Below are 20084 nucleotides of genomic sequence, written 5' to 3'. Positions count from 1 at the left end.
CTTACTAAAAAATTACTGGTAAATTAGTTTCCTCTCATTTCAAGTGTACTAAGAAGTTTGTACTAGAAACTAAACTAAAAATACTTAGTAAAATTTTGTGTTTTTGCAGCACAAACCTATTTTTGCTTAAAATAAACTGATGGAATTTGATGCATGTTTTGTTTACAGTCTTTTCCTCTTGTCAGTCACATAATTTAAACACAATCTCTAAACCGTTTGATTAGAAAGATTTGTTTCTGAATCAAATTGTGACCCTTAAAATTGAATCGATACACACTGGAAGATTCAGCTGTCCACTGACTACACAGTAAATTTCAGTATTTTTAGAGTTCTGTGCCTCTAAATGAGATCAACATCACAGAGTGTCGTTTCTTGGCATTATCTTTGCAGACACTTTCACTAACATCCTGTCCTCTACTGGCCTCAGTCCTGATAAGGAGAGCCGTAAACATTGTGTTTCAGTCAGAGTCTTAAATATTATTCTCTCCTTCTGACATTTCATGCAAATATTAATTTCCTTTCATCTCAAATTGTTGCTTTCTAAGCAGCACTTTTAGGAGCGGCTTTGTCTGTTTTTTTGTATTTCTGTTTCCTTAAATGAACTTTGTAAGACTTCTTTTTGCCTTGAATGGGGTATTAGAATAGCTCTGAATTTTTCAGGAAGCGATGGAGGGCAAAGCTCCCTCTGGGAACCGAGTATTATTGCTTCAGTATTGTGCAGATTTAAGAAGTTGTACTTTTTAAGTCTGGGCCTGCTGAGTTGTTGCTGCACTTTGGTCCTGAAAGTTACATAAGGTTTCATTTCTGCTGGAAGAAAAGAGGAAACTACTCAGTTTGGAGAAAGTATTTGTTTGTTTTTGTATTTTTGGTTTCTATATGTCTTTCATTCCTCTTTACCAACGTTTCGATTCATTTTGGTGATTTAAAGTCAACATTTTTGTCAAAAGACCTTTTTTTATGAGGCTGAGTATAAAGACTTTTATGTCAGTTTTACTTAGTAAAACCTCAAACGGCAATAAAAGGAGCCAAAAAACATATTAAAGATACCACCTTCTTTACAGGTCAGTAATAAGACAGTATCAGGGCAGTTCAGTTTATTTTTTATGTATGTACCATTAATCTGATTCAGTCCAAGTTCATTCAGTTCCACTATAAATTTACATTATCCTCAAGTTTAAATTTTTAATTAATCTTCAGTTGTAACTGTTCAGTTTTTCCATTCTTCCATTATATCGTATTCCATACACATTTTTACAAATCTTGAAGACATTTTTATTTTGAAATTCTGCCAATCTGATTTAAATATGGCTGATCCAGAGTCCTCCAGTTTTCTAAGAAAACAATTTAAGAGTTGGTTTAGAAAAACAAGATCTTTGCTTTTCCTCGTTATTGTTGAGCCACACTGCACCATTACCTAGCAACCCTAGCCCGTTACCTAGCAACCCGAGCTAAGCTACAGTACATTTGGTCAGTTGGTTTTATCACTGTATGAGCCGTACAATGGCTGCTGGAAAAGACAAGTGTTTTGTTGTTGACTTACCATTCAAAAGCCACTTGATGCATACTTGTTGGGTGTTTAGGAGGCTCCACTTCTGCTTTTCAAATTGCTATAGCTGTATAATTAAGCATTTGTAGCAGCCATTTTCATATGCGAGTGTAAACGTTGAGTTGGGCGAGGTGCATCTTATTTGGATTTAAAGAGTGACAAGAGGCCCTAAATCAGCTCAATATATTCACAACTGAGTAGATTAAAATCTCATCATCCAAGAATGTTTTTGTGCAAAAATGTAATGAACAGGTTTGCTATAGACCTATCTTAATTTCCTTAAAGGAAGCAAAAAAAAGTCACCTTTAAACCAGCTGGTGTTATTTTAGACATTCCAGCAGGACTACTTTCTAAATACCGACAGATTTCTGTTGGTTTCTTGGCTCTCTATCTATTTTCCCAAAACTTTTCTTAATTTATTCCAACTATCACACCAGTTTTTTTCCCATAGCTTTAATTGTGGCTCAATTTGTTTTAATTTCTATCAACATCTGATGTGAGATAAACACTGATGTGTTTGTTTCTGTAATTCAAATGCTGAATGAGCCATCAGCTAAATGTTTCATCCAGCATTTCTGGCAGTTTTAATTTCAGATACGCCTTTTTATGTGGCTTGAGAGTTGAGACAATCAAGCTAATTGTTGTTTACACACCAATAACAACAACACTGTTTGCGTGTTGAAGTGCGGGAAGCGGATTAGTGGACTCCCTGCAGATGATATGTAGAGATAAAATGACCCAGGGTGGGTGTGTGAGCAGAGAATAACCACATGGTGAATTGAACGGTTTTGCAGCTCCGTTTCTCTCCTTAATAACTGCAGACCTCCCTGTGCTCACGCTCAATAAGCAGCCTTACATTGGCTAGACCGCAGCAGCTAATGCAGGAACTCTGCATAATACTCCGTAACTAGACAGATGGCAGCATTGTGAAAACTCTCGGTGGACACGCCGGGTGACCTCCGTCCTGCTTTTTTTGCAATCCATTGTAAGTTGCACATATAGAGCATTAATCATGTCTTCACCACAATAACAGCTGATGTGTTGCTCTAGAACGCAGCACGGGAAAATCAAGAGGTTGATGTGATGTCCACTCATCTACCTACACCTGCTGCAATAAATAAATTGATGGCATGATAAATTAAAACAAACACAATAATTTCCACTTGCATGATTTATTGTTTTTCTCTTTTCTCTCTATTTCTACTAAAAAACTGGATGATAAAAGGCTTTGGTCTGGAGCTTTGGTCTCAACTAGCCCTTCTTTTGGGGGACAATTTTGTTTAAAGAGACTCCATAATTCATTTTATTTATTACTCCTGTTGTTATTTTTTATTTTATTTAAAATGCCTTCCAGTTCCAATGTTAAATGTTAATTATAATTTAAAGGTTATTGATATCTGAGAATGTGTTCTTTCATTATTATGCAATACTTGAAAATCATCTGAAAACAACAATATTATCGTTTGTCACAATAACTTCTGGTACAATTTATTGTCCAGCAATATTAGTTATTGTGACAGGCCTACATGTACCTACCACAGGTGGGACTTGACTCAACTTTTGCCTGGCTTTACTTGAGACTTGACGCGTGACTTGAGGATAAAGACTTGAGACTTGCAAAACACTGACCTCTGGTACCTGCTCTGCATTCATCCAGGTTTGATACTGTAAAAAAAAAAAAAACAATTTGCACCACTAAGCCAGTTTTTGTAATTCAAACCCTTTGTGGGATTCATCCTGCCAGTCAGCCATCCAATTCCTTTTAATCTCAAACAGGCTTTAATAGGAACCAAAATCCCTTGTTTTTTTCTCTCCTACAAATTTCTCCAGAGGATGAAACAAACACAAAAAAAGAACAGGGACTAACAATCACTGCGATTGCAAATCAGCAGATGCAGCAGTGAAACGTATCAGGCCCAATTCTGCCTGAGTGGATTTCTTGCTGGAGAAAATGGGAGGAGGGATTGAGGATGGAGGTAAAGGGGATGGGAGCTGACGGTGGTAATGAGCTCCTGAGGTGTTTCGCCAGATGGTAACTTTTTCTGCCAGCAGACCCGGACCACCCGGAAAAGCAGGGTGCTGCTGCAAAACTTCTCTTTTTAAACACGGCGAGTTTACCAGAGCTTCAGTGGAGGTCTGCGAAAAATGATGGAGGCTTTGTGTTAAATCTTCTCTGCTACCGTTTACAGGTGCTGTCAGGGTGCCTGCACAAAACTATCTCTGTACCTGACCCATGTATGTACCACATGTGTGTGCGCACAAAAACAGTGGGCCTAATCCGCTTTTTTCATTACAAATTATACTAAATAATAGACACTCTGCAAAACCCCACAATCTTACCAAGTATTTTTAGTCTTGCTTTTAGTGCAAATTTCTTAGTAAACTTGACTTGAGACAAAGCTAATTTAATAGTAACTTATCAATCAGATACAGGAGCTTGTTTTAAGTAAATAATTCCTTAATGTTGGTGAAAAACACCTTGTTCCATTGGCAGATTATTTCACTTATAATATGGGGAAATTGTCTTGTTATAAGTAAACGTATCTTCCAATGTAACAGGCACTTTTTAGGGAATATTAAGGAATTATTTACTTAAAACAAGCACCTGTATTTTGGTGAAGTTTTGAAGTGTAATAAGATATTTGCACTAGAAACAAGGGTAAGTGAAGCAACAATGTTTGCTTGATTTTCGACTAGATTAAACTGTTTAACCTGCAGTCTTTGGGCGATGCCCAGGAAGAGCGCGGCAGATGTCACGGCTGGCCAACCGTCAGCTCTTCAGTTTGCAAAACCATTAAAAAAAAACCCTTGTAAACTGGTATAAACTGCCTAACCTCGCCATAGAACAATAAATGCATAAATTCATAAATTTTGAGCATAAAAAATGTTTTATCTATAAAATAGCCAAGTGGATAAATAGATTTTCTCTTACAATTTATTTATTTATTTATTTATTTATTTATTTATTTCGAACAGACTTTAAAACAATCAAAAAGAAAATAAAATAAATAAATGGAATGAAACAACTTAAGAAATAAAAATATGAAACAAATTATTATGCCCATGTGACATGCAAAATTTTTCTGTTCGAAAAGGAGCAGGTAGAAGATACATCTTATAATGTCCTGCCCCTTTCCTACTTGTCAATGTATTTACAATGAACTGTCATAACATCAAAAAGAAAATTTTTTCCATTTTTCCATCATGTATAACTATACAAAATTATTTTAAGTACTATTTATATCATCAATTACATTATAGCCTATTGGATATTAAACATCTTATACAGCATATTTTGAAATGAGCTCTGCTTTAATCAGCTTTTTAAATTGGTTTACATTTGTAATTTGTTTTAACTCATCATTCAATCCATTCCAGACATTTACTCCACACACAGATAAACAAAAACTCTTCCTTGTTGTTCTAATATGTTGTTTTTTAAAATATCCTTCACCTCTTAGATAATACCCACCCTCTCTGTCAGCAAACATTTCCTGTATACTGTGTGGAAGTTTTTGATGTCTGACCTTAAACATGAATTGTGTCGTTTTAAATGTTACCAGGTCCCAGAATTTCAGTATATTTGATTTAATAAATAACTGGTTTGTGTGTTCCCAGTATCCCACTTTATGTAATATTCGGATGGATTGTTTTTGTAAGAGGTATAATTGCTGTAAATTTGTTTTGTATGTATTCCCCCAGACTTCCACACAATATGTCAGGTGTGGTGCAATGAGTGTATTATATAGAATAAACAAAGATTTATAGTCTAGTACGAAGTTAATTCTTCTTATAACAGCAACACTCTTGGCTATTTTAGATTTTACTTGTCCGATGTGTGGTTTCCAGCTGAATTTATTATCTAATGTGACACCCAAGAATTTTATTTCATGTACTTCTTCTAAATTAACACTGTCAATTGATATTTTAATTGGATTATTTTCCTGTTTTTTATTGTTTCCGAATATCATAAATTTGGTTTTATCTAAATTTACAAATAATTTATTGTTTTTGAGCCAATGCTGTAATTTTTCTATTTCTGTGTTGATCACTTTAGAGAGTTGTTGAATGTTTTCTCCGGTACAGAAGATACTTGTATCATCTGCAAATATAATATATTTTATAAGATTTGATATTTTAACTATGTCATTTATATACAAAATGAACAATTTGGGTCCCAAAACTGATCCCTGCGGAACTCCACAGGTTATGTTGAGTACATCTGATTTCTGACCATCTAATTCTACAAATTGTTTCCTATCTCCAATGTAGCTCCTAATCCAGTTTAATGGCACCCCTCTAATGCCATACCTTTCCAGTTTTTTTAATAACATGTCATGATTAATGGTATCAAAAGCTTTTTTGAGATCCAGAAATACACCAATTGCACATTTCTTTTTATCCATATTGTCTATAATTTCTTCTGTTAATGCCATCAGTGCCATCGAAGTTGATCTTTTTTCTCTAAAACCATACTGACAATCAGTCAGAATGTTTTGCTTTTCAATGAAATTATCCAACCTTTTACTAAAAACTTTTTCTAGTATTTTTGAAAATTGACAGAGAAGTGACACTGGTCTATAGTTGCTAATTATATTCTTATCTCCAGATTTAAATAGAGGAATAACCTTCGCTATTTTCATTGCATTTGGAAATGTTCCAGAAATGAATGACAAGTTGCAGATGTAAGTTAGAGGATCTGCCACATCATCAATTATCTGTTTTATAAGTGACATGTTAATGTCCTTCCAGTCCATTGATTTTTTATTGTTACATTGATTAACTATTTCCTTAATTTCAATTTTGTCTACTGGTTTCAGGTACATAGATGATGTATTTTGCTTAATACATATTTCCGATGAATCCCCATCCAGTGGGTTTGATTTATTTATTTGTTCTGCTAACGTAGACCCTACATTTACAAAATATTCATTAAATCCATTTACTATCCCAACTTTTTCATTCAGGGTTTTATCATTATAAATAATATATTTAGGGTGAGTAGTATTAGAAGAATTTTTTCTTATCAAGCTATGTAAAGTTTTCCAAATTCCTTTAATGTTTAGTTTATTATTTTCTAATATTTTAGAATAATAATCTGTTTTGCATTTTCTCATAATAATAGTTAATTTATTTTTATAAGATTTATATTTTTGTTCTGCTTCAACCGTTTTATATTTTATAAATTGTTTATATAGATTATTCTTTTTCTTACATGCCTTATGTATGCCTTTTGTAATCCAAGGCTTATGTTTGTTTTTTTGCCTGTAATTACAAGTTACAATTGGACAGTTTTTATCATAAAATGCTTTAAATATTTCGGTGAATATGTCAAAAGCCTTATCAATATTTCTTTCTTCATACAACACTTTCCAGTTCTGTGATTGAAGATCTTTTCTTAATGCTCTTATTGAGTCCTCTGATATTATTCTTTTGTAAGTGATGTTTGTGACCTTGTTTATTTTTCTGCAAACATCTTCAAGTATAACAAACACTGGTAGATGGTCACTGATATCATTTACAATTGTTTGTATTTTACTTGTTTTGATGACAGATGATGCTTAACTATAGCAGGCTTCAGTTTAAGGTCTAAAAACTTTTCAAATCTTTTATCATAATCTCATTTTCTTGCATAAATGAAATGACAGTTTTATCTGCTTTTCTTAATTTTTAATAGTCTTGACTAAACTGAAATTAGTTCCATTGTTATCAAGTAATACAAGAAAATGTGTTATGGGAACTTTTTGTTTTGTTTCCTTACAGATGAATCTAATTTAAGTTGAATGAATTACAGAAAAAAAAACTGCAAATGTAATTTCACTCCTGAGATCCCTCCAACAACTGATTTTCAGATGCAGCTCTGCTTTTTCTTTCTAATTTCAGAGGGCTTTTATCTGTCCAAATCTGCTTTCTCCACACTTGGTTTAATTGCTGAATATCTCATCTCATCTGGTTTTCTCACTGGAGGTTTGGGAGATGTGAACCGCTTCTGCAGCGTGGTAATTGTGTCCCGATTCGGCTCCACGGGGACGCAGAGCACAGATTATCCACTGCACCGCGCATCCATCCCAACCTGGTCCTGTTCATGCAGACGAGGGGGTGGGGAGTCTTTCATTAAAAAAAATTTTTTTGGCAACTGGCCTGCTAGGATTACATTTGTTGATAACTTTGCGCTTCAGGCTGCCCGGAAAAATAAATTGCTTTCCTGAGAGGAGCAAGGTAAAGGACGTGTAATCCTCTTGTTGGCTGTAACTGTTTTTGGAGGAATAGTTTACATAATATCTGCGAGTGAGTGGGACATTAAAAGGATTTTTATGGTATTTAAAACAACTGGAGAGAGAATCATGAAACCTACTCTTTATCTTATGCACGTCTCATGGTTTCATTAATATTAAACATGAGGAAAAAAAAGAAGAAGAAAACGTTCGAGGAGCTGAGGAATGAGGAGGCAGAAAGAAAAGCCCAAGATAGAGATCATCACGGGAGGAGGAAGTTAAAGAGGTGCAGAAGTTCAAAAACAGAGAGATGTCCTGAGATAATGGGGAAAACACAGGAGCTGAATCCATTTCACCTGTTAATCTATAGGTCACTGCAAAGGTTTCCTTCTTTTTTCTGCAACTCCTTCACGGAGAAAAGTTTCCCCGTCTTTAATCATCCATTTCCAGTCATCATTTTAGCTGTCTAGCACCAATTTTTCTCAAAATTCTGTTAAAATTATTTTTATTAATATTTACGTACAGTTAATGTTTTGCACATTAATAGACTAAATAATAAAGTAATGTAAAAAAAATAAAAATAAAAATAGATACAAGATTCAAGTATAAATGTTACCCTTCTGTGTTCGTCTCAGGTCCAGTAGGTTGACTTCAAGACAGACACACTCAGGGTCACTGTATTTATTCTAACAAAAGATGAAATCAAGTTGGTGATTAACAGTCCAACAGCTTCTGGCCCCATACATTTAATAAAAGAAAATAAATATCCCTAAACAAATTGCAGAGCAATACCTCCCAATGAGCAATTGGCAGCGGCTGACAACAGTTAACCGTTAGCAGCAGCTAGCAACAGTTAAGAGCTAGCAGCAGTTGACAACAGTTAGCTGCAGTTAACGGTCATAAAATTACACATAGCTAACATGCACAACACGAATAACAGTTAAAAACATACAAATCATAACACCCATGAAATGCTGTATATCATTAAATAAGTCTAAAATATATATTAAAATATAATAATTGTAAAGAAAACACAGAGCGAACGATAATCCCTGCCACAGTTACAAACAGCAACAGAAAAAGGGTTGCTATGGTAACCACCAACTGTCAAGAGCAGCTAACACAACCTAATGGACCTTACCAGAGGGGCTGCTTTTCATTGGCTGATGCCCATTCTACGTGGTCACGTGCGTGGCCGACTCACAAACACACTTAGCTTCCCGTTAGCTAAGTACAGCATAATGGCAGAACTGATACAACTTCTACACCTTGAAGCCTGTCTGCTACACAGTCCGTTGATATCGTAACGGACTGAATGTTATGTTTTGAACGTCTTTGCTCGTCTTGCGGGGCGCAGGCGGTTGCCACGGTAACAGGTATGCTTAAACTACAAAGAGAGAGAGAGAGAGTAAAAAGGTAGGAGTGGTTTTGAGTTGATCACCTGTTATTTTACCTTTGTTTACCTTTGCTGTGGCGCATTACAGCCGCAGTTTCTAAACGTTGGACTAATTACCTGTTCGTTTGTGAGTTTATGTCATTCACAACAAACATCACATAGAACAAATATATTTCATAAAAATTTAACAAACAAATGGCTTCTACTGCGATAATTATGTGAAATTAAATTAATTATATCCCAACTTCAGAAGATTTGCCTTTACCTTTCCAGAGCTCTTTGGTTCCTCCTATTAGTCTGTAGCTTCTCATATTGACGTCATCAAACCAAATTTCAGATCTACCATAACTGACTGACGCCTGCTGGCCTCAGGTTTGCAACCAGCTTGTGACTGAGAAACCAGTAACCTCCTCCCAGATGATGACATGAACTCAGAAGTTGACTGCAATAGGTAATCAATTAGCTGTGCTTGATTTTAATTCTCATGGAGGTCTTCCTCCTAACAGCCTGAAAGCTGCAGTGTGTCGATCGATTCACAGCGGTTCTGATGATCAAACATCGGATTCGGCAGGAGTGGCGTTGCTTCTGGGAAAGTGGATCAGATCTGGACACCTGCAGAGTTGCAGCGACGGTTCTGGGAGTTTTGTTGTCCGATTCATTTTGTGGATCTGGAGAGGAATTACAAAGACTTCATTGTTGCCAAATAAGATGATGTCAAGCTAAAAAAAGTTGATTTTACATAATATTATCCCTTTGACTGAGAATCTGTAGTTAAACTTGAAACATTAATTTGTTCTCAGGTAAGAAAGAGTTGCACTACCTAAACGTATTTTTAGCTTTTTAAATTTTTTAGCCATTTAAAAAATTACTCAAGAGTAAAGAACGTATTTTGTAAAAAGTCTAGTCAAATACTGAATAACTGATCAAAACGTCAACACATCATATAATGTTTAAAAATGACCTTATTGTATAGACTGAGATATAGTAATATAAACATCAAAGTGAAAATAATTCACAAAATTTACAAAATTATGTTTTGTAATTATGCAAAATAAACAGTTTTACAAATGAATTTATTTCAATAGAAAACTTATGAAAATTTAACAAGTACTTCAGGTGTATCTTTGGTGAATTTTTGCTTAAAACATGTTTGTTCGGGGGTGCTGTGGTGGCGCAGGGGCAAAGCATGACCCACGTTGAGGCCTTAGTCCTTGTAGCGGTGGTCGTAGGTTCGATTCCCGGCCTGGCGACGTTTGCCGCATGTCTTCCCTCTCTCTCATTACCCTGTTTCCTGTCAAACTACTTTCAAATAAAGTAGAGCCAACAAAACCTTAAAAAAAACAACAACAAAAAAACATGTTTGTTCTCCATTCACTGAAGATAAAGAAAATTTTACTCTAGTAAAAGGAAGTGATGCTCCTGTGTACTAAACTATTCAAGTAAAAGTAAAAACTATTACAGCATAGTAAAACTCTTTTCTAAAAAGTTATTCAAGTAAATGCAACTAGTTGCTACCAGTGTTTATTGTTTTGGCATCTGGAGCGGTTTGCAGTGGAGAGTGAAGAAACTGAGATAAGATTTAGCTTTTATTCAGGGAAAAGACAGGTTCCTCAATCAGGATTAAAATTGGTTTCTGGCACTTTAATCGAACTCTAGTTTGTTTGCCTAGATAGTCTGGTTTGTTTGGGGAGGTGTGAATGCGTAATATAACTCTGATGGGAACCAAAAAAAACAAACTCTGGTCTGCCTAAAAACCTCGGTCTCGGTTCAGTTGAAGTGAACTCTGGTGCGTTTCTAACGCATAATGAACGCCAAGCTCCAAAAGCAGAAAGTGGACTATTGTGCAGGGCATTCTGGGTAAATACAACCAAAACAAATGTGTGAGGCTAGTATTAGCAGTAGGAATGGGTGGTGGTATTTCACCAAAGACAAGAAGAGAAATCCTACTGATAGGTATTTTCCTTTCGAACCTAAATAAAAGAAAGAACCACAGACAACGTATATGAATTTTACGTGGAGCTTTTGCAAAAGGGAAGGCTCTATCAAACTTCTCCTCCGATCAGTTCCACAGAGCGTTCTGGGCTGCCCTTACAACGGCTCCTGTTTTTATTGTCAAAGAAGGACAGGCAAGGGGGCAGTCAGGAAAAACAACAGAGGTCGTAAAGCTTCTAACCCAAACATCTAACAACCCAGGTCCAGATGTGATATCTGATCAAAGGTCTGAGCCCGGTTCAAATCTCGGTCAATACTGTCAAGAAAACAAAATACGACTGCTCACAGGTGTTTACTAAATTAGGAGGTGTTCTTGCAAAAGGGTTTAAAGTCTGAGAAACTCAGTGTTATCTATTTCCCGTAAAGTTGAACAGACAGTAGTGACCTCCAGGTCATTTAAAGAAGAGAACACTTTAAACAGAAAATCACAAAGATCTATAGACTTAATGTGAACTAGAGTAAGAAAATAAAATGATAATACTAAAAAATCTCTAACACCTACAATCGCTAAAATCTGATGTTACTCCATTTTTGTGTCTTCTTCAGAGGTTTTTGTGTTGTTTCCTTCAGTAGCTCTTGGTGCAGCGCCCCCACAGGTTTGGAGGGGAACAGTTTGATACAGTGTAGTGTGAAATGGAACGCAGCAGCTGAAAATGTAACAAATGTTGCAATTTTGGTCCCGAATTGAACCAAGTCTACAGGACTATCGAATGTGAAAGCAGCAAAATAAAAAGATGAGTGAAACCTAAAAATTGGAAACTGAAAACACTATAGTCAACACGCTGGCATTACACACATTATTTTTCTGAGGTTAAGTGTTTGTTTTTTTGTTAGTTTGCTTGTTTTTTAATCATTCCAACACATGTCGTTGCCTTTGTGTACATTAGAACAGAATAGCGCCCCCTGCACTCCAAAAGCCCTCTGTCTCCTTCGCAGCTTATCGTGCTGCATTTCCACACCGAGACGTAATGCAGCCTGTCAGGATGACTTTGTAAAAGCTAATGAAAATGGAGAGGATGATTCTTACTCCAGTCTCATGATATTCTGCTGCTTATATTTCTTAATTATTGACAAGATCTTTGTTAAACTTTGATCTTTTTCAGATCAGGCCTCCCGATGGAAGCGATATGCTCAGACACGCTCTCTATTCTTTAAACTTTTGACCTGAAGGCGATCCGACTTGGATCCAAATGTGATCAATTATTCAATATTGTCTGCAGCAAGGACAATGAGTGCACAGATCTGCTTGCTTTTACTTGGAGTCTCCATGACCTTGCAGTTTCATCTATATTATATACTAACTCCTTTCTTCTTCCTTTTTTGGGATGCAGCTGAAGTTTCCACCAAACAGTGAAAGTCACAGTCACACTTTCAGCTGGTTATTTCCAACATCGCAACAAAGAAGAAAATGAGTTTTGTTTCCTGAGGACAGTTGGCGCAGAGCAGCAGGGATCGGATGATTTATTTTTCACTCCTGTCTAATAATTTCTCAGATACATATTGGCCTCTGTTTTGGAATCTCAGATTAATTAAGATTTCTATCAGCCGTTCTTATGACACTGATTTAATTAATTATACCGTCCTCGGGTGAGTTTCCCCGTGTCTCTTTGGGTTTGCTTCACTTATTATTGCTCCTCGGTTTCCCCCTTTGCTCCAGTCATTTTTTTTCTTTAATATATAATTTAACCTATATTTAACCTTTAATGTCATCATTTCATTCCTCATTCCTTAGATTTTCTGTTCACCAATCTTTCTGAAGAGATTTAAACAAAATATCCGACTATGATTAGTAAGCAAATGGGGGGGAGGGAATCAGCCAAAATGTCCATTTCATAAAAGCTTTTATATAACCTGGAGAACTATTAATTGAATTTAGCCTCCTTTTTTTACCCAAGAAAGAAAACGTGTCTTATCTTGATTCATTATCCTCTGCAGTACAGCATCAGATTAAAACATGCAGCTTAAGGTTGATGAAATTAAAGTTTCAAGTGTCTTTTTTTGAGTTTTTTTGTCACATTTTCCCCGATTTCTGAGCTGCTTGGAAAAGATTAGATTGGCAACTACGTATATCACATGCACACAACAGGTAAAATATACATCTGTTCATCCCAGAAATACTTTACAAAAGCCAAGTTGAAGTTTTCCTTCTCCATGTCCCAAACAACGCTGGTCTTTAAAAATACAACGCTTTCTGTGTTTGGCTTGAATGTTTGTGATTAAAAAAAATCAACAGCTATTCCTTGAGATTCAAGCCTGATGGAAAATTTAAATGTCTGACAACTGTGTCAGTGGATAGATGTTAAATAAGGTTCAGCTCTGAGGTTTTTAGTATAACAAAGGTTACCTGAGTCGGTCGCCTTGGCAACCGGTGCTGGCAGCCGTTATGACTTCAAATAAGAGATTATTACATATAAGAAGCACTGAAACATAGAAAATACGGGGTGTGCTTTGGTGGCGCAGGGGTTAAGCACAACCCACAGATGGAGGCCTCAGTCCCGACCTGGTGACCTTTGGTGCATGTCTTCCCCTTCTCTCATTACCCACTTTCCTGTCAATTAACTCTGAAATAAAGGCCACTAGAGCCAAAAAAAATCTTTAAAAAGCATAGAAAATACTTCAGTGTGTGACTGCAGTGAGCCTTTTCTTCACCTCAGATTTAAATCGTTTTCTTGAAATCTGAGGTTTCAAGAAGGCAATTGACTTTGACTTCAAGAAAAATGTCAGTAATAAGAAAAGCTTTTGTTTGTTAAAGTCAAAGTTTATTGTTAAATGTTAATAGTAAACATTTGGATGATTGGGGTTCTGATTAATCTGAAATTGAGATTAATACAGAAATCTGGTTAGTAAATGAGAAAAAAGCATTCGTACTTAATTTTTATTATTACTATTTAACAACAGTTAGCAGCAGCTAACATCTGTTAGCAGCAGTTAGCAGTTGTAAAATTAAACATAGCTAAAATGCACAACACTAATAATTAAAAACATATTCAAAACATAGAAAAATACTCATGAAACACTGTGTATCATTAAGTTTGTCTAAAATATGTTAAAATATAATAATTGTAAAGAAAACACAAAGCTGATCCTAAAACATGCCACAGTTACCGACGGCAACAGAAAAAAAAAAAGGGGGGAGAGGGGTGCTGTCAGTTACTGGTTGCTACGGTAACCACCAACTGTCAAGAGCTTAACTTAACACACCAATAAATGTATGGAAAAACAACTTCTTGACTAAATCAAATATATCGGAAGAATAAATTCATTTTGACATCTATAATATTGTTAAAATAAAAATAGAGAAAAAAAACAATAACCTCCTGTCACGATTAAAGTCATGTAGTTGCTCCACCCAACCAGTGATCTGTCTTGTCTTCCAGTTACGTTACTGGAATACTACACAGATGTTTTTTATCTGTGAAAATGTTACATGAAATATTGTGCAGTAATTCACCCAGCTCAGATATAAATTATAATCATCTCCAAGAAGCAATACTTTAATATTTTAAAGATTTTATTTATATAAAAAATAGTGGAAATAATTTAGAAAGCACTGAACAAAAATTGTGAAACAATGTAATGAATTGAAGGATGATTTCAAATTATGCTTTTTAGTGAGCTTTAAAAGAACCTTAAAATGTAAACTAATAAAAGTGTATAATGTTATGTAGATGTATATATGTTTTGTGGAACCAATGCCAGTATCTGTACGTATGTATACATGCATATTTGAATATAAATTTGTGTATATTCTTTTGTAATGTTGTTAATTTACTAAAATAAAGAGTAACTGATTATTTGATTTCGTCCTGTGTTGTGTAAAAACATGAACTCCAGACTTTAGTGTAGAGCCATGTGTTTTTTGTTTTTGTGTATGTTCTGCTCCGGCTCTGTTGGATCAACATTCTCCACCACCTTAAGCAGTTTCTCTCTCCGTCATGCAGGTTGCCACGCGTCGTGTTCTGAATGCCGCGGAGCGACGCAGCAGGACTGCGTGTCATGTTCCGATCTGGCCGCTTTGCTCAAAGACGGAGTTTGTGTCTCCGAATGCGGCGCAGGATACTACAACCAGGAATCAATCTGTCACGGTAAAAATAACATATCCTTATGTTGCATTATTTAAATGTACAAAATGTCGTCAGGAAAAGTTCTCCCCTTAGTCTATCTGGTCCTCAAGCCAGTTTAGATCAAGAGGAACATTTATATGAGTGGTTAGGACATCCCGTAAGGAAATAAGAGAAGTTGAAATATAAATTTGATTGGGGTTTTCTCATTTTTGGGACTTTTTTTTCACACCTGCCTCCATTTCCCAAGCTCAATGAAATGTACTTTACTTTTCTCATTTTAAAACGTGGCTCATATAGATAAAAACCGAAAGAGTTCACTTTCCGAGGCCAACTTGTGTCGATAAAAACACATTTATTTAGTTTCTTAGTTTGCGAGAAGGAATTATCATGCAGTATTTGTAATTGAATTTCTGCCAACTCTTTTATGCTACAACTTGTTAAAACCCTTTTCACAAAACTACTGGGTTGGTGCTCTGGATTAAAAAGTAGTTCTAGCCTTTAATAACACTGACTACATTAAGAACCTATAAAAAATTTCTGGCTTCCATAAAAAATAAAAATAAAAAGTGAGTTTTGAATGGCTCCAAAATACGGTGGCCCAGGAGGGTCAACAAAATTCAAAAGCCACAACAGAACAACATAGAGCTACAAAACAGAATAGACTACAACACAAAAAAAATCCACAAAACAAAAAGTAATTTTGCTGAAACAAAATTTATGACGAATTTGCTAGCATCATTTAGTTTAGCATAATTTCCGTTGTGCCTTTTTGTCACTGATTTGTCACTTTTACATTTTCTTGATCCTTCTGGACCTCCGTACAAAGAGTTTCTTTTGTTTGCAGTTGCACTTTCCGTGACCTCTATATCCAAACACACATTGGAATGAACATTATTCTACCAGTTTTTATGAAAAGTCTAAATTACAATTTATTTTACTGAAGTCTTCTGTAACTACAGTAAATGTTTTTTCTTATAGGAACTAAGATTTTTCAGCCTAACAAATACAGAAAAATTACCATGCAATTCACAAACTTTTTTCCTGTTGACTTACTAATGAATAAAGCCCATTAGTACTAAAAATAATTTTAAAAAGTTTTTTACAAAGTTGCAAATTTATAAACATGAGGATTTCAACTTGCTTCAAGCTTTTAAAGTATCTCTATATTTGCATTTGTCAGAGCTAGGTCCACTGTTAATAAATGTTTTTATAATAAGTTTAGTGTTTTTGATGTTTTATCTGGTGATTTATAATCATTCATGCCTAATTTCCTCAGAATCCTTTTTGACTGCTAATGCTAATGCAGTTTATCTAATCATATTTATAAGTAGATAAATTGTTTTCCAGGGAACATGAGCTGCACACAAAGTTTTCTGCTTTAATTTTGTTTTCCTCAGTGCAGCAGTTTGAACCCTGATTAAAATTGCTCACTTTGCTGCAAACCTACTTTTAAAGGTAAACTTTCACTGCAGAATAAATATTTTTAAAAATGTTATAGCTTAAGAGTTTCACAAAGATTAAACAAGCAGTTTATGTATGGTTTGTTTCATGTTTCCTCTGGCGAGTGAAAGTGGATATTTTATTAGACAAATTAGATGTCAAACAATGTGCCTGTGTCAAATAAAATAAAATGAAGACAGCATTTGAGGCAGTAAAAGCTTCATTGTAGCATTAAACTTTGGGTGATGGTTTGTTTGGGTTTATTTTGTTAGCATCTCTGTGGAGCTTAAAGGATTAGTCAGCCAAAGTTGGCAAACAAAGTAGAAAAAACAATAATTACCAGATCCTTTGTGCTCTAATGAGGATGCAGAATAAAGAGATGCTATATGAATATGGATAACTGCTATTTTTAATGGGTGAGATGATAATATAGGAGCAGGAATAGTCTTCCCTGAGGGTGACTGAGAAGCTAGCAGCTCATCGTTAAGCTCCTTTTCTAGTCGAAACCACCCAGAGGACGGTGGAAGGAGCTCTTCTTTTCCTGCTGCAAAGGCTTCAACTTGGTGAAGTTTCTTCTTTCAGAAAATGTCAGAATCAGGGGGAAAAGGTCAAACCCATTTCAACTAGTTCTTGCTATGAAATCTGGTTGGAAATGTTAACTTTCTGTGCGACCTGAAGGGGATTTACCTTCTTGATTTCAATCCAGCAGACTCCCTGAAACAAAAGATGTGATGGATGTTTTATTCATTTGCATTATGTGGTGTTATAAATTTGTATTTTAATGTAGTCGGAGCTAAGAGTGGTGGGACTGTGATGTGATTACAGGTTAATTTTCAGCAGCCATTGTTCACGTCCTGATTCACCGCATCTGGCTCCTCTATGACACAGGTGTCAAACTCAGGTCCTGGAGGGCCGCTGTCTTCCAATTTTTAGATGTGCCTCTGCTACACCACACCTGAATAGAATAATTAGGTCATTAAGGCTCTGGAGAACTGATCTACACAAGGTGGAGGTAATTAAGCCATTTCATTCCAGTGTTTTGTACCTGTGGCACATCTAAAAACTGCAGGACTGGAGTTTGACACCCCTGGTATAGACTTATGACACACCTCAAATCAATGACATAAAAGCATAAAGTCATAAAAATTATAAAATGACCATTTGACTGAAGACGCTTTAAAAGTAGTCGGATATGTTTAGGTCAGGAAAGGCGCATTTGGGTCGCATTCGCCTGCTGTGTGAACGTAGCCTTAGTCTCAGCCTTCCATGTTAATTAGTCTCCTCCCTCAGCTGCGATGCTTTTCTCCTTCCCACAGCTGTTTCATATTTTATCTGATTAATCTGCTCGGCTCTCGTGTCACTTTACCACACTGGCTCAGTAATCAAGCCCATTGAACCCACCTGTTTGCTCACCTGTTCCTCCTGTCGCTTTGGCTCTTTCTTTACCTTTGGGATTTTCTGTTTTCATGTCTCATTTCTTTCCTGCTCCTGAGTCTTCATGACTGGTTTTTACTATTAAACCTTTAATTATGCATCACTTAATCTTCTGTCTGCACTTTGGCTCTGCTGCGTCTCAACGTATCATGACGCCATTGCTCAGCGGCCCAAAGTCGTCTTTTCAGATTAAAGTTTGGATTTAATTTGGAGAAAAAAGTCCCAGAATGTGGAGGAAGAGAGGAGAGGAAGTGACGTTTCTACAGTCAGTAAATGGGTTTCCATTACAAATGTATGCAAAAATGTTGAATAAACACAATATCACAACTGAAGCGTTTCCATTAAGAGAAGACGTTGGTGTTTTATTCAGGCGATAGAGCGACAAACCTTTTGTACTTTTTTTAGCTTACAGTGTGTGTGATGGACAGAGTTGAGTAGTAACTACTTACATTTACTAGAGTGACTTTTTTGAAAAAGTACATTTAGAAGTATTTTTGTTAGGCTGCACTTTTTACTTTTACTTGAGTAATTTTATTATGAAGTATCTCTACTCCTACTTGAGTAAAATGTCTGGATTTTTTACCCACCGAATGAAAACAAGCAAAAATTCAGATCTGTGTCTGCAGACACACGCCTGCAGTTTTTATTAAAGTTTCATAAAATGTTTATTGAAACTGATTTGGAAAAAATTTCTTTTGTCTGATTTTGTTATTTTTTGTTACTTATATGAATTATTTTTATGTTGGTCCTTAAAATGCCAAAATATCCACATAACTATATTTTGGTCTGTCTGATGATGTAATTTTTAAATATTAAATGATCATTTGATCAATTTCTTGAGGAGACTTTTTACCAAATACTTTTTTACTCTTACTCGAGTAACTTTTTGGTCAGCTACATTTTACTTTTACTCAGGTAAAAATAGTTTGAATTTGTGTTACTCTGTAATAGTACATTTTTGGTTACCTTACCCTCCTCTGGTGATGAATCAGTCGCTCTCCTTAATTAATTTCTCATGGGTTTTTCATTAAATTGCTGAAACAAATTAACTTCATGATTTTCTGACATACTGAGCAGCTCATTTATATTTAAATAAGTCCCTTCCTTCCGGTTACTTGTTTTTCCATCAATAACAAATGCATTATCTTCTGACTCATGTCTTATTCAGAACGTTTTTGTATCTCTGCTTTTAAAATTCAGTGCATTTCAGATTCTGACTGCTATATTTAATAGTGTCTTTCTCCTTGAGAAACTGTTTTAATTTTAATGGACTACAAGCCATTCTTTTTTTTGTTATTTCAACATGAAGCCATTAACATTTGCTTGCTTTGGTTCGCAGCTTGCAGTTCGACCTGCGCCTCCTGTTTCCCTGACAACCCCAAATGTATGAGCTGCCCCGCCGGGACTGCTTTGCATCATGGGAAGTGTGTTACTCAGTGTCCGGCGCAGCATTACATGGACAGCCGCAGCAGATGCAGAGGTGGGTGACGCATCTGTCGACACTAACAAAAACTGCATTAACAAATAATGCTAAGAAAAAGGTAGGAGATCTGGGCAACAAATGTCTTATTTTGTCCTACCAGATGCAATTTACAAATTTAATCATTGCTTTCTTTTCTAAAAAAGAAAGAAATTCTAAACAATAGAAAACATTTTTGAAACGTGGCGCTGTGAATATTGTGGCCAGGCTACAATGTTTTTGTTTAATTAAAAGAATGAAGTCATGATAAACGAAATATTTCTAGAACAATGCCTTAAAATTACAAGAAAAAAAGTTGTTTTAATAAGAGAAAAGCTTCGATAGGATCTGATTTGAGGTTATTTTTAAATATATTTGTCCTGGTTCTGATAATAATTGTCCTGTCTCTTTTACTTTGTGGTTCTATTTTTATGTGAATTTATCTGTGGTTTTATGAATACTGTACAGAACTTTGCTACAGTTAGAATATCTTTATAAATAAATTGCCTTTGACAATATTTTGATGCTCATGTATTCA

At 35.5% G+C, this 20084-nt stretch overlaps 1 protein-coding gene across 2 annotated transcripts in view; it reads left to right on the top strand.

The window, feature by feature from the left end:
- Positions 1–20084, top strand: part of fras1 (Fraser extracellular matrix complex subunit 1) — a 292855-nt gene that overhangs the window by 122438 nt on the left and 150333 nt on the right. For both annotated transcript variants that reach the window (XM_028033228.1, XM_028033229.1), the window contains exons 14-15: positions 15091–15234; positions 19427–19567. In XM_028033228.1, coding sequence (XP_027889029.1) covers positions 15091–15234; positions 19427–19567 — 285 coding nt within the window. The remainder of the gene's footprint in view (positions 1–15090; positions 15235–19426; positions 19568–20084) is intronic.

The sequence above is a fragment of the Xiphophorus couchianus genome, chromosome 12, assembly GCF_001444195.1.
Source record: "Xiphophorus couchianus chromosome 12, X_couchianus-1.0, whole genome shotgun sequence".
NCBI classification, from domain to species: domain Eukaryota; kingdom Metazoa; phylum Chordata; class Actinopteri; order Cyprinodontiformes; family Poeciliidae; genus Xiphophorus; species Xiphophorus couchianus.
Note: the sequence above shows the minus strand (reverse complement) of the source record. Positions and strands in the feature narration are given on the sequence as shown.